The 23,236-nt window shown below is 36.6% G+C and overlaps 1 protein-coding gene across 1 annotated transcript in view; it reads left to right on the top strand.

Moving 5' to 3' along the window:
- The window catches only part of PROS1 (protein S), a 111,815-nt gene that overhangs the window by 57,730 nt on the left and 30,849 nt on the right, over positions 1-23,236 (top strand). Inside the window, exons 5-8 of the mRNA XM_037833949.1 lie at positions 2,876-2,998; positions 3,095-3,226; positions 6,247-6,372; positions 8,234-8,355. Of these exons, the coding sequence (XP_037689877.1) occupies positions 2,876-2,998; positions 3,095-3,226; positions 6,247-6,372; positions 8,234-8,355 (503 nt within the window). The remainder of the gene's footprint in view (positions 1-2,875; positions 2,999-3,094; positions 3,227-6,246; positions 6,373-8,233; positions 8,356-23,236) is intronic.

Here is a 23,236-nt window from a genome sequence, read left to right as displayed (position 1 = left end):
TAGTTTCTTTGTCTCCAAATTCACTCTTCTTTCTTTCTACAGTGTCTGATTTACTCTTGGATCTGTAATTTTATGTCTTTCAAAAGAGATGGGAAATTTTCATTGATTATTTCCTCTATTATTGCTTCTGCCCCTTTTCCCTTCTCTTCTTCTTCTGGGACACGAATGATGTGTGTATTCCTGTATTTTGTTTTGTCTGTAAGTTCCCGGAGATGTTACTCATATTTTTCCATTCTTTTCTCTACCCGTTCGTTTGTGTGTGGGCTTTCAGGTGCCTTGTTCTCCAGTTCCTGAGCGTTTTCTTGAGATCCGCTGTTGTATGTTTCCATTGTGTCTTTCGTCTCATGTTGTACGTTCATTTCCATAGATTCTGTCAGTTGTTTTTCCGAACTTTTGATTTCTGCCTTATGTACATCCAGTGTTTTCTTTATAGCCTTTATCTCTTTTGCCATATCTTTTCTAAACTTTTTGAATTGATTTAGCATTAGTTGTTTTAATTCCTGTATCTCAATTGAAGTGTAAGTTTGTTCCTTTGACTGGGCCATAACTTCGTTTTTTTTTAGTGTAAGTTGTAGTTTTCTGTTGTCTAGGCATCTGACTTCCTTGGGCACCCCAATCAGGTTTTCCCAGATAAGAACAGGCCCAGGTCCCAGAAGGAAGAAATATTCAGTATCTGGTTTCCCTGTTGGTGTGTCTTAGAGAATTGACACACCCTGTGCTTTTCTGCCCAGCAGGTGTTGCTTATCAGTCTGTCACTCAAGACTGGTGTAAGGAGGTGTGGGCCTTGGCTGTTTCCCCCCAGGCTCTGGGGTCTGGTTCTGAATGGAAGGCATGCAGTAGAGCTGGGCCCCACCTCTTTTCTCTTGGGAAGATATGCCCTCTAGAAAGAGGTCATTTGCATATAAATAGATTCTTTTTTTCTCTGACTCTGCTATCTCCACCCTTGTCTGGGTCAGTGTGCTGTGAGTTTAAAATGGCTGAGGCCTTCTCTATTGCAGAGCACTGTGAGCTGAAAACAGTTGAGGCTTTCTCCACTGAGCTGCACAGGTTGAGAGAAAGAGAGAGAAAGGGACAGAAAGCCCCCTTTCAGGGTCAGTAAATGGCCCCCAGATTCACCCGTTGGCCAGAGAAAGCCTCTGATCCCTTGGGCTCCCCATCCCAAGACAAATACATCCCCTGACTCTCCAAGGTCAGTCATCACCAAAAGCCTCTGTTTGCTTGTTGGGGATTCGTAGTTTGTATTGAGTGGTTAACATTAAAACCCCAGTTGGAGCTGGGCTGAGGTATATTCACTTGTTCAGAGAGTGCTTCTCTCTAGCACCGCGAGGCTTCATAGTTCAGGCTGCCATGAAGGAGGGGGCTCTCGGCTTGGGTCCACAGTTTTTGCTTATAGATATTATGCTGCTATCTCAGGCATTTCTCCCCTTCCAGGTTGTTGCACGATGTGTGGACAGTAGTGGTTGTCTCCCAGCAGTTATTCCAGATCTTTTACTAGTTGTTCCTCATTTTTTATTAGTTGCTCTGGGGGGGACTAACTAACTTCCACTCCTCTCTATGCTGCCATCTTCTTCTCCCTCCTAATTTACTCTTAATACCATCCAATGTAATTTTCCTTTCAGATGTTGTATTTTTCATGTTTAGAAGTTCCATTTGGGTCTGTCTCATATCTTTTAAATTTTTCTTCCTCATGCTCATGTTACCTATCTGAACATATATAGGACATTCATAATAGCTGTATTGATGTATGTGTCTGCTTTTTTTTTTTTTAATCATTTCTTTCATTTCTGGATATTTCTTTTAATTGAATTTTCTCTTGTTATGGGCATATTTTCTTCCTCCTTTGTATGCCTAGTTATTTTTAACTATATACCAAACACTGTGAACTTCATGTTGTTGGGTGCTGGATTTTATTGTCTTTCTTTACATAGTGTTGATTTTATTCTGGTGCTCAGCTAAATTACATGGAATAAGTTGGATCCTTTTCTTGATATTAACCTCTGTTAGGATAGGTCTGGAGCAGCCATTAATCTAGGAGTAATTTAGACTAATATTAAGGCTCTTTCCTTTTGAGGATACTACCTTATGCCTTCTGTACTATGAGGTCTTTTCAGCATGGCTATTTTTAAATAAACTATCCCTAGTCCTGTGTGAAGCTCTGGAAATCGTCCTGTGCATAACATTACCAAAAGGTACCTTTCTGTAGATCTCCCCCCCTCCCCCCACTATACAGTTCTCTGACCTGCAGAATTCTATTGCACCTCTCCAAACTCCAATCTCTGTCTTTTCAACCCAGGGAGATCACTGAACTCTGAGTTCTCAGCACTGAGGTTTAGAAACTGTCTCCAGGCTCTAAGATGGCATAATTGTATGGCTCACCTTATTTATTTTCCTTCTCATAGGGATCACAATACTTTGCTGCCTGTTGGCCAATGTCTAAGAACTATTGTTTCATATATTTGACCAGAGTTCTATTTATTTAAGGTAGGAGGATAAATCTAGTCCCTGTTCATCCATCACAGCCTAAATTTCAAAGTTGCAAACTGTTTTCTATTGATACTGAGAGTATTATCATTCTGCCTATTTTCTGGAATTCTTTTAAGGATTAAATAAAGTAATATATGTGAAAAATATTAAAATTACCATTATAAAGCATTGTATATAGTTACAAATATAGAAATCATTTCATTTTGAAGATAATTTTAAAAGATTAGCTAATGGACTCACTTTTTAATGAAAAAGTATAATTTGAAGTAAGGAGTTATAATTTCTTTCATTGGTTATAGGCTTCATTCACAGGATTTCTATTAAAGAGCACATAATTTTACCTTATTCTGTGGCATGTGGTAAAAATTAATGAGATGTGTATTTTCTTCAGCCATTTCAGACCAGTGTAATCCTTTGCCATGCAATGAAGATGGATATTTGAGTTGCAAAGATGGCCAAGCGACATTTACTTGCCTTTGTAAGCCAGGTTGGCAAGGAGAAAAGTGTGAATTTGGTATGTATAATAAATCCATCTGGTTCACCTGATAGGCTCCTGAAAAGTTCCTTGAAGGTTATATTATTTTCAAAATATTTGTTTTCACTTTTTTAGATATAAATGAATGCAAAGATCCCTCAAACTTGAATGGAGGTTGCAGTCAGATTTGTGATAATATACCTGGAAGTTACCACTGTACCTGTGAAAGTGGTTTTATTATGCTTTCAGATACAAAGGAGTGTAAAGGTAAGAGCAAGAAGGTAGAATAAAGAGGTATTTACTACATGAGAGCAAAATTCAGTTAGAGAGATTTCTCCAGGAAAATCTTAAGAAAGCTCACTGGTTATGAGTGCTTAGAGTAAACATACATTATTATCCACCTTGAAGCCTTGCAATACTGTGGGACTCCTTTTTAGTTTACAATTCTGATAATGAGTATTTTTTGTTATTGTTGTTTTCTTAGGGTATATGCATTTTAATAAAAAATTTCATTATATAGTGATAAATTAAGATTTCAGTACAGGTCCTTGCATACTATAGAACTTTGCAAAGTCATTAAGTTTGTCAGTTTTTTTCAGACGCCATAATGCTACTTTCGTCATTCCAATAAGGTAAACAGCTCTAACAAAGAAATCTACCACAATTATTAATAACCTCTCCCATTGTATTTTGTCTTTCCATGTCAGAAATACCTTTCTTATTTCCAATATAAATCCTTCATCTTGTACCTCATTTCCTGTTGTGGTTTTAGGAAGGCTGAAGATCTGTTTTTTTTTTTCTCATTATACATTTATGATCACATCTTTGGTCATACATAACTCTTTTTTTTTTCTTCAGACTTCAATAATCTCTATCAGTTTAGCTTCTCTTTCCCCCAATTTTAATTTTTGTTTTGTGTAATGTTGTTTCTGTTGACTGCTTTAACTTTTGTAACTAAATCTTCAAATTTTCATGCCAGGTGTGTGGATAAATTAAAAAGAAATTTTCCAGCCTGAAGTTAAACATTGTCTTTAGCAATTGGAAACAATTAACATGCAAGTTTTTCTTTTTTGTTTGAGGTGGAAAAATGTAATGAGTAAAAATGTTTTTTGTTCAATTCTTTATTCATATCTCTAGATATGAATAAACTAGAGAGACAACTGGAGAGACAGTGACAATTAAATGCAATATATGATCCTGGACAGGGTCTAATAAAGGAGGAGCAAAGGCTAAAAATGACATTATCAGGACATAGAAAAATGGGATATAAGCTGTAAGTTTATATCATTGTTAAATTTCTTGAACTTGATGACTTTATTTAAGGTGATTACATAAGTGAATATCCTTGTTCTTAGGAATGTATGTGGAAGTATTAGGTGATTAAGGAGCAAGACATATACAACCTACTCTCAAATGTTCAGAAACTAGATAAATAGATACATAGATAATAAATGAAGATGATATGGATGGATGAATGAGTGGAGAGATTGATAGGTGGGTAGGTAGGTAGACAGATAGATATGGCAAATGTGGCAGAATGTTAAACTTGATGGATATGTGAATCTGGAGGTGGGATATGCTGGAGTTCTTTATATGGGTTTTATATTGTTTTGACAACTGTCCGGTAAGCTTGAAATTATTTCAAAATAAAAATTTTGAAGTAAAAATGGAATAACTATCAACCAGTGTACAAGGGTGTTATAGATTTTATCTTTTTATGTAATATTAAAAACATATTCTCAAAGTTTGACTATAGACCTCTGCCATCTATATATACTAAATTGAATATGATCCACTGTTGTCAAGAGAATATTGACTATTGAATATTTTATTATTAAACACTTAAAAATAGCTATGAAGTTATAGACATGGAGAAAATATTTGTAAACCACAGAAAAGACATGAACAGACATTATACTATTATTGTAACTATTAGGACACAATAATGAAGAGGGAATTAGTAGACAACTGTGATTCTTTTGTTTATAGGCCTTTATATAGATACACACACACACACACACACACACACACACACACACACACACATATACATACACATATATGCCTATTTATTGGAGTTTGCATCTTACTGCTTTCCAAAACCAAACTGAAATGGTTTGTGAATTTCTTGCTGGGTAATACAAAATGCATCAATTACTTTGGGCAATTAAGAGTTAAAAATAAACATACCTATATGTACATGCAAAGTAATATGTTAATATATAAAAGATGACTCAATGATAATGTTTTAAATATAAAACATGCAGTTGCTCTTTATCTTTTAAATCCCTGTTCAATAACTTGGAGCTGCCATTGAAGTCAAACTTTATTATTTTTAATCTTCTGATGAATAGTAAGAAAACAAAATATTAGGTTGATTCCATTATTTTTGTACATGTTATTTTAAATAGAGTAATGTCTGTATATTTGACTGTCTGTTAATGTTTATGTATGGTGGGGGGTAGGTGGATTAAGCACTCAGCCTATTAGAATAGAAAAATATTTCCCATTCTGAACTTATTTTTTCTCCAGAAAATATAGATAAGAAAGGCAACTGATAATTTCATCTCCATTTAAGTATTTCTAACATTTGTTTTGTTTTCCTCACAGGTACTTAACTAGCAGCTAGTGGCAACTAATGCTTTTCATCTACTACTACGTATTAATGTGTGATATAATACATGCATCTGAAATTTGTGGAATATTAATTTAGTGTTAAAATTGGTTTTGAATTAACTCTAGCTTTATAAATACTCTGGGACCCTTACTCAATCCCATTTTAAATTTGAATCACTCTTTAATACTTTATTCAATAGTATGCAGATTAGCTAGTTGTCTATTTCCAAGAGAACAATATAAGACAGAGGAGCCATCTTCATTCCTTTTTGATATTTATGATAGTATGAACTGAATCTATTATTAAGACCGTACTTCAAAGGTACATATTTAGGATTACATATTAAGAATATTAAGAATATAGCTGCAACACTTCTCTTATGCCTTCATACTAATACCTCATAGCTAAGAAAATAAAGCCCTTTCCTTCTGTTACATAACTACAAAGGAGCATGTCATCCACCAATCAAAATCCTTATGCCTTTGTAGAAATAAATCATATTTAGTGAACTGAAATATAATAATAGATTTGATATTTTGTTATCCCAGGTCACCCTGTTTTCTCATTACTTTATTAAACTAGATCCAGGAAACACTAATCAAGGGTCTTTGCTAGCATCATCTGGTATGGGAAAGTTTTTTTTAAATATATTGATTGGTTTCATTTGTAGATGTGGATGAATGCTCTATAAAGCCAGATATTTGTGGCACAGCTGTGTGCAAGAACATCCTAGGAGACTATGAGTGTCAGTGCTCTGAAGGCTACAGATACAATCCCAAATCAAAGTCTTGTGAAGGTAATGTTGTGGTGGTGGTGTTGCTGATGGTGGAGAGGGTGGGTTGGAGTCTTGAGTCAATATTTAAATCTAATGGTTTTGTTTGAAATCAACAATGAGATTTCCCAAGATTGTAAAATCCACCATATGGCTTTGTCAATTCAGGAACCATTGGCTTCCTTCCAGAGTAAAAGTGTGTAAAACACGTGGTCTTTAGGCTTAGTGTTAGGTATTCTGATTGGCCCATTAAGCTGTACATGAATTTGAGGTCTCCATGTGTGATAGAAGTAAGTTCGATGCATTTTCACATCATTTAAATAATCTTCAACAGTAAAGAGAATTGCACTCTGGAAGGGAAAAAGCACACGTAAAAAAGAAAGACAAGTTAAAAATCTTGTGGGTGAACTGACTGAACTTAGAAACCTTAGGCTTTATTTCAAGCTTTTCAGTGATTAACTATGTGTTCATAAGTAAGTCATTTCCTCTGAAATGGGAAATGGCTTAGTTCTGTATAAGTAAATACCTATAAAAAATCTTATAACCAAATGAATAGTGAGCTGTAGATATTTGAGAACTATTGGTAAGTAATGGCGGTATCCCTGTGAATTTGGGCTAACCTAGGAGGTCATTCCTTCATTTGACCTGCAGCAGTGCAGCCATGTGCCCCTCAGGTAGCTTTAACAAACTAGTGGGATTTATTTATTTATTTATTTTTAAGCATGGATAAATACAAATAATCTCATACCCACCTCTAAATTTTTAAAAATTTTGAAACAAATTTAAAACCATGGCTAAACTAATCAAATCAATATTGGTTTTAGAATGTTTTTTTTCAACCTATATGCCTCCCTTGAGATTCTGATGCTTTACCTCCCATCCTGCTCTTACCAACAGCATTTCCACTCCCCCACCACTCCAGAGAGAAATTATTGTCGTAAACCCTAGGCATTTGCATTTTATCACCAGCCAACTTCATCATCTATATTGTAGGTTTATTCACTGAATGGCAGATTTTTATTTAAAGATTTATATATGGCTTCATGCATAGGAATGATTTTGGTCATACGTCGTGCAACTATTAATACTATTGGAGGACGACTAATATTGGGATTTTATTTTAAGGCATTTTATGGGGAAACACAAATCCTATAATGGCATTTATGAATTTGGGGTTTCTCAAAGATCAGAAAGTACAGCCATTGAAAATGTCAAGGATCTTATGTAGCCCTGAAGTGGATTTGAGCTTAAACATATTATTACAAACTTTGAAGAATGAGTTTTTCAAACTACGGAGTGATAACGGGGATTAAACAATATCGTAGTGAGGTTTTCTTAAAAAAAAAAAATGTTATGTGCTTTAATTTATTTCTACATTAATCATTGCCTTATGAGAAGTCACATGTTCTTGATATTGTCATTTAATTTCCAGGCGCATTAGCCATCAGTTAAAAGGGTTCTTTTTGTTTCTTCCCCTATCTACTCTGTCTTTTCTTGTCTTTTCTTCAAAGCAAAGACTTGGGAGGTGGCTTCAATGGATTTCATATAATCAGAAATGAATTATTTTGATACTCCCAGTTAGTCTTTTTATTTATTTTCTTCATATTCAAAATCAGAAAATTAGTATAAATTTGATGGCTTTATCAATTATTAATTACTGAAGCTTGTAAGTTAAATTTGTTGTTTTAGGTGTGTAAATATGTAGAAATTGCAATTGTAAATCATTTAAATATCCATGTTAAGTATTTAAATGTGATTTGCTGTCATAAGGATTTGTTTCACTAAGGTACTATTAACATTATCTCATACAAAAGTCAGAATACTCCCTCTTCTTTTGGATTGAGCATTTAATAGATTTCAAAGTTTATGTTCTCTTTTACACCAGATGTGGATGAATGCTTTGAGAACACATGTACTCAACTTTGCATTAATTACCCCGGCAGTTACTCTTGTTACTGTGATGGAAAAAAAGGATTCCAACTTGCCCAAGATCAGAAGAGTTGTGAGGTAAACGTTTTACAGTGCCAAACTTCTCATCTCTTTTATAAAATGCGAGATCCAGGTACTTATTTACCCATACCCAAGGTGAATCAGGAAAATATAGGCATTGTACACTAATTGCTAAAGTTGTAGGCAGACTATGAATCAGGAACCGTTTACTAGTTATGTTTCTACATGGGAACCTAAACATTGGGGATAGTTACTGGCTGGGTAAAAAAAAAAGAAACAGAAGGTTCAAGATCATAGTTTAGAGAGCATTCATCTGTAAGCTTGTGCATTTACAAAATGCAAAGAGTTTGTTAGTTAAGAAACCAAAATAAGTTAAGAATACCAAAATAGTTAAGAAACCAAAATAAGCTGAAGTTTATACCCCTTGTTTCTTTCCATAGAAACTTTAGTGATAATATTTCTAGTGGCTGCTTTTCTTTATCCCACTCTAACAAGTTTGATCATGCTGTAGGAAAGTTGGTACTTGTAAGAGTGCTCCTAACATTTCAGTCAGAAACAACTTTGCCATAATAGGATTTAGTGGGGTGAAAGTGTATCTAAATTCAGAGAGGTCAACTATATTAATCCGTTCTCTGAAACAAGCTTTTGGATTTTATTCGTAATTGACCCAGGAATTGAATTTTGGAAACAGATTCTAGTTTTTCCTTTATTAAAATAAGGTCAACATCTGAAGCTATTTTTTCCCCCTAAATAATGATCATGTGTTAGTGATCCTTAGTCCAATTCTTGTTTTTTTTTTGTTTTTTTTGCAAGTGAAGGTGACATTTTATAAGTTGATAAAGCAGGCAGTAAAACCTCTTTAAGTTATTATTTTTTATTGCATTTCTATTGAGATATATTCGCATAACATACAATCCTTCAAATGTACAAACAGTTGTTAATAGTTGTGCATTGATCACTACAATCAATCTTTGAACATTTTCATTACTCAAAAAAATAAAATAAAAATCAGAATAAAACAGAACATCCAAAACATTCCATTCCCCTCCTCTCCCCATTGTTCATTTACTTTTTTTCCACACTCATTGTATTTTTTTAACTCCCTCAAAAAATTAAAAAAAAATAAAATAAAAAAACAACATTTCAAACAAAACCAAAAGAAAGGAATAAGAAAAAACAAATAACCTAAAATAACTACATTGCTTCCAACATGTTCCTATCCTACTGCAAGAAAATAAACAGACTGTAACCCAACAAAGGAATAAGACAAACAAATAACCTAAAATAACTACATTTCTGTGAACTTGTTCCTACCATAACCCCCCCTCCAGAAATCAACAAACCAGTCATTCCTGAGCATTCCCAGAACATTAAGTTTACCCTCCATAACTTATCTGCTCATATTAGATTATCATTCTCCCTTCACTATTTGCTGTCTATTGCTAGTTCCCCTACGTTCTACAATATAAACCATTAATCTTACAATTTTCACCACATTAATGGTAACATAATATTTCTCCTTTTGTGCCTGGCTTATTTCACTCAGCATTATGTCTTCAAGGTTCATCCGTGTTGTCATATGTTTCATGACATCGTTCCTTCTTACTGCCGCATAGTATTCCATTGTGTGTATGTACCACATTTTGTTTATCCACTTATCTGTTGAAGGACATTTGGGTTGTTTCCAACTCTTAGCAATTGTGAATATTGCTGCTATGAACATTGGCATGCAGATGTCTGTTCATGTCACTGCTTTCAGATCTTTCAGGTATATACCGAGAAATGCAATTACTGGATTGAAGGGTAACTCTATATCTAATTTTCTAAGGAAAGGCCAGACTGTTGTCCAGAATGGCTGTACCATTATACAGTCCCACCAACAATGAATAAGAGTTCCAATTTCTCCACATCCTCTCCAGCATTTGTAAGTTTCCTTTTTGTTTAATGGCAGCCATTCTAATTGGTGTGAGATGGTATCATTGTGGTCTTAATTTGCATCTCCCTAATAGCTAATGAAGCTAAACAATTTTTCATGTGTTTTTTGGCCATTCATATTTCCTCTTCAGAGAACTGTCTTTTCATATCTTTTGCACAATTTATAATTGGGCTGTCTGTACTATTGTCATTGAGTTGTAGGGTTTCTTTATATATGCAAGATATCAGTCTTTTGTCAGATACGTGGTTTCCAAATATTTTTTCCCATTGAGTTGGCTGCCTCTTCACCTTTTTGACAAATTTCTTTGAGGTACAGAACCTTTTGATTTTGAGGAGTTCCTATTTATCTATTGTTTTCTTTCATTGCTTATGCTTTTGGTGTAAAGTCTAAGAAGCAACCTCCTAATACTAGGTCTTGAAGATGTTTCCCTACATTATCTTCTAGGAGTTTTATGGTACTGTCTATTATATTGAGGTTTTTAATCCATTTTGAGTTAAGTTTTGTGTAGGGTGTGAGGTAGGGGTCCTCTTTCATTCTTTTGGATATGGATATGCAGCTCTTCCAGCCCCATTTGTTGAATAGGCTGTTATGTCCCAGTTTAGTGGTTTTGGGGGCCTTATCAAAGATCACTCAACCATAGATCTGGGGTCTAACTCCAAATTCTCAATTCCATTCCATTGATCGATATGTCTATCTTTGTGCCAGTACCATGCTGTTTTGACTATTGTGGCTTTAAAATAAGCTTCAAAGTCAAGGGAGTGTAAGTCCTCCCACTTCGTTTTTCTTTTTTAGAATGTTTTTAGCAATTTGAGGCATCTTCTCCTTCCAAATAAATTTGATAGCTAGCTTTTCGAAGTCAGCAAAGAAGGTTGTTGGAATTTTTTTTTTTTTTTTTTTTTTTTTTTTTTAAATTTCATCACATTTATTTCTATTTAAGGACATTTCTTCTCCAGAATAACAATATATTCCCACTTTACATTCATGTATCGATATGACCGTGTTATTTTTTTTCTCCCTCCATTATTTTTTTCCACCGCAGGAAAATAATGAGTTCAGGGAAAATCAGTTTTCAGCAAATGCCATGAGACTTTCCCATGGGCTTCATGACATGCATTTTGCAATGATTACTTTCTGAAGTGTCAACATCCCTCTCGGTACACATGTAGGTTCAATAAAGTGAGGTCTCACAGTGGTCAATGTGGATGATAATAAAAACCTCCTTGGTTTGATCATCTTGGACGTTCCTGGTCTAAGAACTGGTGTACCTTATCCAATTGAATCTTCATAACAATTCTGCCAGCTTGGTGTCATCACTCCTACCTCATAGATTAGGAAACTGAACTTAGAAAATTAAATAAAATGTCCTAAGACTGCATGGTACTAAGAAGGAGAATCTGTATTTATAGTCACGTCTGTCTTATTCCAAAGCCCTTGTACTTTCTACTGGACAATGCTGTTTTCCTTCTACCCTCCTTAGCTGGTGCCCTGGACACCATGAGTTTAGGAGCTCTGGGGTCAACACAGGGGGATGAGTTGGACACATACAGAAAGGTAATTAGCTGACTCAAGCACCGCCTGTGCTATCCTGCATGGTGGAAGCAATCAGAGGAGTAGAAGAGTGGCCTGGGAGCAAGGACTAAACAAGATCTGAGAGAATAGCTAAGTATGGAGAGGAGACGTGGCAGTGTTGGAGCTGCCCATGGTCTTTGTAGCCAGAAAATGATCATTAAATGAATTAATGAAAGAATGAACGACAGAGAGAGAGAATGTACATGATATTGAGTGTTTGCCATGCCCTTGAGCTTTGTAAGAGCAATGGCAGGCTTACTTTCCTACTTTAATGTATAATATGTCACAGTGCTAGAAATTTGTCACTATTACACTAGAACAATAGTTCTTAAACTTGGCTGCATTTGGAATCAATATCCTAGGATGTGTCAAATAACATTTGTACCAAAGCACAACCTATGCCAATAGTATGACGTTCCCCAGGGGAGGGATCAAAGCATCAGTTGTTTTTTTTTTTTTTTTTTTTTTTTTTTTTTTTTTTTTTTTTTAAATCATCATTTTATTGAGATATATTCACATACCACGCAGTCATACAAAACAAATTGTACTTTCGATTGTTTACAGTACCATTACATAGTTGTACATTCATCACCTAAATCAATCCCTGACACCTTCATTAGCACACACACAAAAATAACAAGAATAATAATTAGAGTGAAAAAGAGCAATTGAAGTAAAAAAGAACACTGGGTACCTTTGTCTGTTTGTTTCCTTCCCCTACTTTTCTACACATCCATCCATAAACTAGACAAAGTGGTGTTTGGTCCTTATGGCTTTCCCAATCCCATTGTCACCCCTCATAAGCTACATTTTTATACAACTGTCTTCGAGATTCATGGGTTCTGGGTTGTAGTTTGATAGTTTCAGGTATCCACCACCAGCTATCCCAATTCTTTAGAACCTAAAAAGGGTTGTCTAAAGTGTGCATAAGAGTGCCCACCAGAGTGACCTCTCGGCTCCTTTTGGAATCTTTCTGCCACTGAAGCTTATTTCATTTCCTTTCACATCCCCCTTTTGGTCAAGAAGATGTTCTCCGTCCCACGGTGCCAGGTCTACATTCCTCCCTGGGAGTCATATTCCACGTTGCCAGGGAGATTCACTTCCCTGGGTGTCTGATCCCACGTAGGGGGGAGGGCAGTGATTTCACCTTTCAAGTTGGCTTAGCCAGAGAGAGAGGGCCACATCTGAGCAACAAAGAGGCATTCAGGAGGAGACTCTTAGGCACAAATACAGGGAGGCCTAGCCTCTCCTTTGCAGCAACCGTCTTCCCAAGGGTAAAACTTATGGTAGAGGGCTCAACCCATCAAACCACCAGTCCCCTATGTCTGTGGTCATGTTAGCAACCATGGAGGTGGGGTAGGCGAATACCCCTGCATTCTCCACAGGCTCCTCAAGGGGGCACTACATCTTTTTTTTTTTTTTTTTCCCCTTGTTTGTCTTTTTTCTTTTTTTTTTTTTTTTTTTTTTTTTTTTTTTTTTTTAACTTTCCCTTCTTTTTTCAAATCACCTGTATGAAAAAAAAAGTTAAAAAGAAAACAAACATACAATAAAAGAGCATTTCAAAGAGACCATAGCAAGGGAGTAAGAAAAAGACAACTAACCTAAGATAACTGCTTAACTTCCAACATGTTCCTACTTTACCCCAAGAAAGTTACATAATATAGCAACATTTCAGTGAACTTGTTCCTACTACAACCATCAGAAATTAACAGACCATAGTCATTTCTGGGCATCCCCAGAACGTTAAATAGCTTATCTGTTCTTCCTGGATTATTGTTCCCCCTTCCTTAATTGCTCTCTACTGCTAGTTCCCCTACATTCTACATTATAAACCATTTGTTTTACATTTTTCAAAGTTCACATTAGTGGTAGCATATAATATTTCTCTTTTTGTGCCTGGCTTATTTCGCTCAGCATTATGTCTTCAAGGTTCATCCATGTTGTCATATGTTTCACCAGATCGTTCCTTCTTACTGCCGCGTAGTATTCCATCGTGTGTATATACCACATTTTATTTATCCACTCATCTGTTGAAGGACATTTGGGTTGTTTCCATCTCTTGGCAACTGTGAATAATGCTGCTATGAACATTGGCGTGCAGATATCTGTTCGTGTCACTGCTTTCCGATCTTCCGGGTATATACCGAGGAGTGCAATCGCTGGATCGAATGGTAGCTCTATATCTAGTTTTCTAAGGAACTGCCAGACTGACTTCCAGAGTGGCTGAACCATTATACAGTCCCACCAACAATGAATAAGAGTTCCAATTTCTCCACATCCCCTCCAGCATTTGTAGTTTCCTGTTTGTTTAATGGCAGCCATTCTAACCGGTGTTAGATGGTATCTCATTGTGGTCTTAATTTGCATCTCTCTAATAGCTAGTGAAGCTGAACATTTTTTCATGTGTTTCTTGGTCATTTGTATTTCCTCTTCAGAGAACTGTCTTTTCATATCTTTTGCCCATTTTATAATTGGGCTGTCTGTACTATTGTCATTGAGTTGTAGGATTTCTTTGTATATGCAAGATATCAGTCTTTTGTCAGATACATGGTTTCCAAAAATTTTTTCCCATTGAGTTGGCTGCCTCTTTACCTTTTTGAGAAATTCCTTTCAGGTGCAGAAACTTCTAAGCTTGAGGAGTTCCCATTTATCTATTTTCTCTTTTGTTGCTTGTGCTTTGGGTGTAAAGTCTAGGAAGTGGCCTCCTAATACAAGGTCTTGAAGATGTTTTCCTACATTATCTTCTAGGAGTTTTATGGTACTTTCTTTTATATTGAGATCTTTGGTCCATTTTGAGTTAATTTTTGTGTAGGGGGTGAGGTAGGGGTCCTCTTTCATTCTTTTGGATATGGATATCCAACTCTCCCAGCCCCATTTGTTGAAAAGACCATTATGGCTCAGTTCGGTGACTTTGGGGGCCTTATCAAAGATCAGTCGGCCATAGATCTGAGGGTCTATCTCTGAATTCTCAATTCGATTCCATTGATCTATATGTCTATCTTTGTGCCAGTACCATGCTGTCTTGGCAACTGTGGCTTTATAATAAGCTTCAAAGTCAGGGAGTGTAAGTCCTCCCACTTCGTTTTTCTTTTTTAGAGTGTCTTTAGCAATTCGAGGCATCTTCCCTTTCCAAATAAATTTGATAACTAGCTTTTCCAAGTCTGCAAAGTAGGTTGTTGGAATTTTGATTGGGATTGCATTGAATCTGTAGATGAGTTTGGGTAGAATTGACATCTTAATGACATTTAGCCTTCCTATCCATGAACATGGAATATTTTTCCATCTTTTAAGGTCCCCTTCTATTTCTTTTAGTAGAGTTATGTAGTTTTCTTTGTATAGGTCTTTTACATCTTTGGTTAAGTTGATTCCTAGGTACTTGATTTTTTTAGTTGCTATTGAAAATGGTATCTTTTTCTTGAGTGTCTCTTCAGTTTGTTCATTTCTAGCATATAGAAACATTACTGACTTATGTGCATTAATCTTGTATCCCGCTACTTTGCTAAATTTGTTTATTAGCTCTAGTAGGTGTATCGTTGATTTCTCAGGGTTTTCTAGATATAAGATCATATCATCTGCAAACAATGACAGTTTTACTTCTTCTTTTCCAATTTGGATGCCTTTTATTTCTTTGTCTTGCCGGATTGCCCTGGCTAGCACTTCCAGCACAATGTTGAATAACAGTGGTGACAGCGGGCATCCTTGTCTTGTTCCTGATCTTAGAGGGAAGGCTTTCAGTCTCTCACCATTGAGTACTATGCTGGCTGTGGGTTTTTCATATATGCTCTTTATCATGTTGAGGAAGTTTCCTTCAATTCCTACCTTTTGAAGTGTTTTTATCAAAAAGGGATGTTGGATTTTGTCAAATGCTTTTTCAGCATCTATTGAGATGATCAATTGATTTTTCCCTTTCGAGTTTTTAATGTGTTGTAATACATTGATTGTTTTTCTGATGTTGAACCATCCTTGCATGCCTGGAATGAACCCCACTTGGTCATGGTGTATGATTTTTTTAATGTGTCTTTGGATTCGATTTGCAAGTATTTTGTTGAGGATTTTTGCATCTATATTCATTAGGGAGATTGGCCGGTAGTTTTCCTTTTTTGTAGCATCTTTGCCTGGTTTTGGTATTAGATTGATGTTAGCTTCATAAAATGAGTTAGGTAGTGTTCCATTTTTTTCAATGTTTTGAAAGAGTTTGAGTAAGATTGGTGTCAGTTCTTTCTGGAAAGTTTGGTAGAATTCCCCTGTGAAGCCATCTGGCCCTGGGCATTTATTTGTGGGAAGATTTTTGATGACTGATTGGATCTCTTTGCTTGTGATGGGTTGGTTGAGGTCTTCTATTTCTTCTCTGGTCAGTCTAGGTTGTTCATATGTTTCCAGGAAATTGTCCATTTCTTCTACATTATCCAGTTTGTTGCCATACAGTTGTTCATAATATCCTCTTATAATTTTTTTAATTCCTTCAGGATCTGCAGTTATGTCACCTTTTTCATTCATTATTTTGTTTATATGGGTCTTCTCTCTTTTTGATTTTGTCAGTCTAGCTAGGGGCTTGTCAATCTTGTTGATCTTCTCAAAGAACCAACTTTTGGTGATATTTATCCTTTCTATTGTTTTTTTGTTCTCTATGTCATTTATTTCTGCTTTAATCCTTGTTATTTCTTTTCTTCTACTTGGTTTAGGATTGGTTTGCTGTTCATTTTCTAGCTTCTTCAGTTGATCCATTAGTTCTTTGATTTTGGCTCTTTCTTCCTTTTTAATATATGCGTTTAGTGCTATAAATTTCCCCCTTAGCACTGCTTTTGCTGCATCCCATAGGTTTTGGTATGTTGTGTTCTCATTTTCATTCGTCTCTATATATTTAGCAATTTCTCTTGCTATTTCTTCTTTAACCCACTGATTGTTTAGGAGTGTGTTGTTTAACCTCCAGGTATTTGTGAATTTTCTAAGTCTCTGATGGTTATTGACTTCTAATTATATTCCATTGTGGTCAGAGAATGTGCTTTGAATAATTTCAATCTTTTTAAATTTATTGAGGCTTGTTTTATGTCCCAGCATATGATCTATTCTGGAGAAAGTTCCGTGAGCACTAGAAAAGTATGTGTATCCTGGTGATTTGGGATGTAATGTCCTGTAGATGTCTGTTAAATCTAATTCATTTATCAGATTGTTTAGGTTTTCAATTTCCTTATTGGTCTTCTGTCTGGTTGCTCTATGTATAGGAGAGAGTGATGTGTTGAAGTCTCCCACAATTATTGTGGAAACATCAATTGCTTCCTTTAGTTTTGCCAATGTTTCTCTCATGTATTTTGTGGCACCTTGATTGGGTGCATAGACATTTACGATTGTTATTTCTTCTTGCTGAATTGCCCCTTTTATTAGTATGTAGTGGCCTTCTTTGTCTCTCAAAACATCCCTGCATTTGAAGTCTATTTTATCTGAGATTAATATTGCTACACCTGCTTTCTTTTGGCTGTAGCTTGCATGAAATATTTTTTTCCATCCTTTCACTTTCAATTTCTTTGTGTCCCTGTGTCTAAGATGAGTCTCTTGTATGCAACATATTGATGGTTCATTTTTTTTGATCCATTCTGCGAATCTATATCTTTTAATTGGGGAGTTTAATCCATTTACATTCAACGTTAAAACCGTGAAGGCATTTCTTGAATCGGCCATCTTATCCTTTGGGTTATGTTTGCTATATTTTTCCCTCTCTCTATTAATATCCTTTATTGTACCCATACCGAATCTCTTTAGTACTGAACCTTTCTCCAAGTCTCTCTGTCCTGTCTTTGTTTCTCTGTCTGTAGGGCTCCCTTTAGTATCTCCAGTAGGGCAGGTCTCTTGTTAGCAAATTCTCTCAGCATTTCTTTGTCTTGAAAAATTTAAGCTCTCCCTCAAATTTGAAGGAGAGCTTTGCTGGATAAAGTATTCTTGGCTGGAAATTCCTCTCTCTCAGAATTTTAAATATATCGTGCCACTGCCTTCTCGCCTCCATGGTGGCTGCTGAGTAGTCACTACTTAGTCTTATGCTGTTTCCTTTGTATGTGGTGAATTGCTTTTCTCTTGCTGCTTTCAGAACTTGCTCCTTCTCTTCTATGTTTGACAGTGTGATCAGTATATGTCTCGGAGTGGGTTTTTTTGGATTTATTCTATTTGGAGTTCGCTGAGCATTTATCATTTGTGTATTTATGTTGTTTAGAAGATTTGGGAAGTTTTCCCCAACAATTTCTTTGAATACTCTTCCTAGACCTTTACCCTTTTCTTCCCCTTCTGGGACACCAATGAGTCTTATATTCGGACGCTTCATATTATCTATCATATCCCTGAGGTCCATTTCGAGTTTTTCAATTTTTTTCCCCATTCTTTCTTTTATGCTTTCATTTTCCATTCTGTCATCTTCCAGGTCACTGATTCGTTGTTCAACTTCCTCTAGTCTTGTACTATGAGTGTCCAGAATCTTTTTAATTTGGTCAACAGTTTCTTTAATTTCCATAAGATCATCCATTTTTTTATTTAGTCTTGCAATGTCTTCTTTATGCTCTTCTAGGGTCTTCTTGATTTCCTTCATATCCCGTACTAGGGTCTCATTGTTCATCTTTAGTTCTTTGAGTAGCTGCTCTAGGTGTGTCTCTTCTGGTCTTTTGATTTGGGTGCTTGGGCTTGGGTTATCCATGTCGTCTGGTTTTTTCATATGCTTTATAATTTTCTGTTGTTTTTGGCCTCGTGGCATTTGCTGTCCTTGATAGGGTTCTTTTAGGGTTTGTAGACCAGTTGAAGTCCTTATCTCTAGTTTATCAGATCTACAGCTTCGTGGAGTACACTTTCTCTAACTAACCAGCAGGTGGCGTCCACGAGCCACCTGTTCTCCACAAGCCAGATCTCCCCTGCTTAGCCTTTTTGGTGAGTGGGGGAGTGAGTCTTGTGGGGCCCAATTGGTGTCCCAAGCTTGCGTGTGTAGTTGGTGTTGCCTGCCCTGTATGTGGGGCGTGTTTCTGGGCAGTCGGGGAGGGGGGTGGCCCTAACAATCAAATCTCCCTGATGATCCTAGAGTTTTAAAGCTACTGCAATAGTCTAATCCTTCAGTTCAGTCCTGCCACAGTTTGTCTCTGCCACTGACCCACAAGTCTTTGGTATTGGCGTATGGCTCCTGAGACTTGCAAGTGGGCCCCTCTTCCAGGCTGTGCACCCCGGGTCCTCTGTTGAGGGATGACTGTGCTATGTCACAGGTGAGTGCCGTCCCCCCAGGGCAGTTCTGAGCTGCTGGGCTGTGTTGGGAGGCTCCCAGTCTGCTCAAATGATGGCTGAATGGGGCTCTGTTAATTCACACTGCTCCCCCTTCCCAGCTCTGGGACATTCAGCTGAGGTTGCAGGGAAGGCTAATGTCCATGCCCAGTTTTGTGGTGTGTGCCTGTTATTTGAAGCACTTCCGTCACACTGGGTTGTCTGGGGCAGCTCTGGGCTATGGGGCTGGCGATGGGCAGGAGTGTTTCCTGTCCACCAGGATGGTGGCTGTGAGCGGACACCCCCCTTTTCTTGGGAAGTTGTGTTGTTTAGTGAATTTTCTCAGCCACTGGATTATTGCCTTTTGTCTCAGAGCTCTCTTATTTCTGCTCTTGACTTGACGTGCCCAAATTTCAATTCTTTGAAGCTTTCTGTATTGAGCTTCTTAGAGTAATTGTTTTAGAAAAAGCAAAAAGGATTTTAAAAAAAAAAAAACGGCCCTCCTCAGAGATCTAATGGGTTATTGAAATGCTAATAGACAAAGCAACCAGGGCCATTAAGGAAAGGTGCCCTGGGCAGAGAGATCAGCCTTGCTTCGGGATTTGCATATGCGCCTCAAGGCCTGATCTCCGCCCTTCCCCTTTCTGTGTTCACCAGAACTCCAAAAATCCTCTGCTTTTACTTTGGAGCTTCTCGTGTTGTTTTCCTTCTATGCCCGTCTCCTCTCTGCTGGGCTGGCTGCTCTCAGAGTCTCTGGTGTCTGGCCTCAGTCTATCTATGGTTGGAGTTTGAATCAGTAGAATGAGTTTCCGATGAGAGCAGCCACTGCAATTCTCCCTTCTCCTTCCTGGAGCTGACAGCCCCTCCTCCCCCGGGACTGAGCCTGGCAGGGAGGGGCGCGGGTCCCCTGGCCGCAAACACTTACAGATTTCGCTGATCTCAGCAGTTCCACGTTTTCATGAGTGTTGTATGAAGTATGCCCAAAGACAGATTGCTCTGTGGTGTCCAGTCCACGCAGTTCCTGGCTTTTTACCTACTTTCCTGGAGGAGTAACTAAAACATACAGCTCACCAGTCTGCCATCTTGCCCCGCCTCCCTGGTTGTTGGAATTTTGATAGGAATTGCATTAAATCTGTAGATGAGTTTCGGTAGAACTGACATCTTAATGATATTTAGCCTTCCTATCTATGAACAAGGAATGTTTTTCCATCTTTTAAGGTCCCTTTCTATTTCTTTTAGTAAAGTTATGTAGTTTTCTATATATAGGTCTTTTACCTCCTTGGGTAAGTTTATTCCTAAGTACTTGATTTTTTTTTTTTTTTTTTAGTTGCTATTGAGAATGGTATCTATTTCTTGAGTGTCTCTTCAGTTAGGTCATTTCTAGTGTATAGGCACATTACTGACTTGTGTGCATTAATCTTGTATCATGCTACTTTGCTAAATTTGTTTATTAGCTCAAGTAGCTGTGTTGTCTATTTCTCAGGGTTTTCCAGATATAAGATTACATTGTCTACAAATAATGACAGTTATACTTCTTCTTTTCCAATTTGTATACCTTTTATTTCTTTGTTTTGCTGGATTGCTCTGGCTAGCCTTTCTAGCACAATGTTGAATAATGGTGGTGACATCAGGCATCCTTGTCTCATTCCTGATCTTAGAGGGAAGGCTTTCAGTCTCTCACCATTGAGTACTACGCTGGCTGTGGGTTTTTCATATATGCCCTTTATCATATTGAGGAAGCTTACTTCAATTCCTACCTTTTGAAGTGTTTTTATCAAAAACGGATGCTGGATTTTGTCGAATGCTTTTTCAGCATCTATTGAGATGTTCTTTTGATTTTTCCCTTTTGATTTGTTAATGTGTTGTATTACTTTGATTGATTTTCTTATGTTGAACCATCCTTGCATGCCTGGAATGAACCCCACTTGGTCATGGTGTATGATTTTTTTAATGTGTCTTTGGATTCAATTTGCAAATATTTTGTTGAGAATTTTTGCATCTACATTCATTAGGGACATTGGCCTGTAGTTTTCCTTTCTTGTAGCATCTTTACCTGGTTTTGTTATTAGAGTGATGTTAGCTTCATAAAATGAGTTAGGCAGTGTTGCATTTTCTTTGAAATTTTGAAAGAGTTTTAAATAAGATTGGTGTCAGTTCTTTTTGGAAAGTTTGGAAGAATTCCCCTGTGAAGCCATCTGGCCCTGGGCATTTATTTATGGGAAGTTTTTGATGACTGATTGGATCTCTTTGCTTGTGATTGGTTGGTTCAGGGCTTCTGTTTCTTCTCTGGTCAGTCTAAGTTGTTCATGTGTTTCCAGGAAATTGTCCATTTCCTCTACATTATCTTGTTTGTTGGCATAAAGTTGTTCATAGTATTCTCTTATAATTTTTTTTTTTTTAATTTCTTCGGGATCCATAGTAAAGTCACCTCTCCATTTATTATTTTGTTTATTTGGGTCTTCTCTCTTTTTTATTTTCTCAGTCTAGCTAGGTGCTTGTCAATCTTGCTGATCTTCTCAAAGAACCAACTTTTGGTGTTATTCATTCTCTCTATTGTTTTTTTGTTCTCTATGTCATTTATTTCTGCTTTCATCTTTGTTATTTCTTTTCTTCTACTTGGTTTAAGAATAGTTTGCTGTTCATTTTCTAGCTTCTTCAGTTATTCCATTAGTTCTTTGATTTTAGCTCTTTCTTTCTTTTTAATGTATGCATTTAGAGCTATAAATTTCCCCCTCAATACCGCCTTTGCTGGATCCCATAAGTTTTGATATGTTGTGTTCTTATTTTCATTCGTCTCTATATATTTAGCAATTTCTCTTGCTATGTCTTCTTTAACCCACTGATTGTTTAGGAGTGTGTTGTTTAACCTCCAGATATTTGTGACTTTTTAAGTCTCTGATGGTTATTGACTTCTGATTGTATTCCATTGTGATAGAGAATGTGCTTTGAATAACTTAAATCTTTTTAAATTTATTGAGGCTTGTTTTTTGGCCCAGCATATGATCTCTTCTGGAGAAAGTTCTGTGAGCACTAGAGAAGAATATGTATCCAGGTGATTTGGGATGTAATGTTCTATAGATGTCTTTTAATTCAAATTCATTTATCAGATTGTTTAAATTATCAATTTCCTTATTGGTCCTCTGTCTGGTTGATCTATCTATAGGAGAGAGTGATGTATTGAAATCTCCCACAATTATTGTGGAAACATCTATTGCTTCCTTCAGTTTTGCCAATGCTTGTCTCATGTTTTTTGGGGCACCTTGATTGGGTGTATAGACATTTATGATTGTTATTTCTTCTTGTCAAATTGTCCCTTTTATTAGCATATAGTGACCTTCATCTCTTATAACATCCTTGCATTTAAAGTCTATTTTATCTGAGATTAATATTGCTACTCGTGCTTTCTTTTGACTGTAGCTTGCATGGAATATTTTTTTCCATCCTTTCACTTTCAATTTCTTTGTGTCTCTGGGCCTAAGATGAGTCTCTTGTAAGCAACATATTGATGATTCATATTTTTTAATCCATTCTGCCATTCACATTCAGTTTTATTATTGCAAGGCAATTCTTGAATCACCCATCCTATCCTTTGGTTTTTGTTTGTCAGATATATTTCCCCCCTCTCTCTTTATTTCCTTTAATGTATCCCTACTAAATCTCTTTAGCTCCAAGCCCTTCTCCATACCTCTCTCTCCTTTCTTTGTTTCTCTGCTGGTAGGGCTCCCTTTGGTATCTCTTGTAGGGCAGGTCTCTTGTTAGCAAATTCTCTCAGTGTTTGTTTGTCTGTGAAGATTTTAAGTTCTCCCTCAAATTTGAAGAAGAGCTTTGCTGGATAAAGAATTCTTGGTTGGCAATTTTTCTCTTTCAGAATTTTAAATATGTCATACCACTCCCTTCTTGCCTCTATGGTGGCTGCTGAGTAGTCACTACTTAGTCTTACGTTGTTTTCCTTGTATGTGGTGAATTGCTTCTCTCTTGCTGCTTTCAGAACTTGCTCCTTCTCTTCAGCATTTAACAATCTGATCAGAATATGTCTAGGGGTGCTTTTATTTGGATGTATTCTGTTTGGAGTTTGTTGGACATCTATGATTTGCATATTTATGTTGTTCAGAAAGTCTGGGAAGTTTTCCCCAACAATTTATTTAAGTACTCCTCCTAGACCTTTACCCTTCTCTTCCCCTTCTGGAGCACCAATGATTCTTATGTTTG

The sequence above is a fragment of the Choloepus didactylus genome, chromosome 1 (assembly GCF_015220235.1).
Source record: "Choloepus didactylus isolate mChoDid1 chromosome 1, mChoDid1.pri, whole genome shotgun sequence".
NCBI lineage: Eukaryota > Metazoa > Chordata > Mammalia > Pilosa > Megalonychidae > Choloepus > Choloepus didactylus.
Note: the sequence above shows the minus strand (reverse complement) of the source record. Positions and strands in the feature narration are given on the sequence as shown.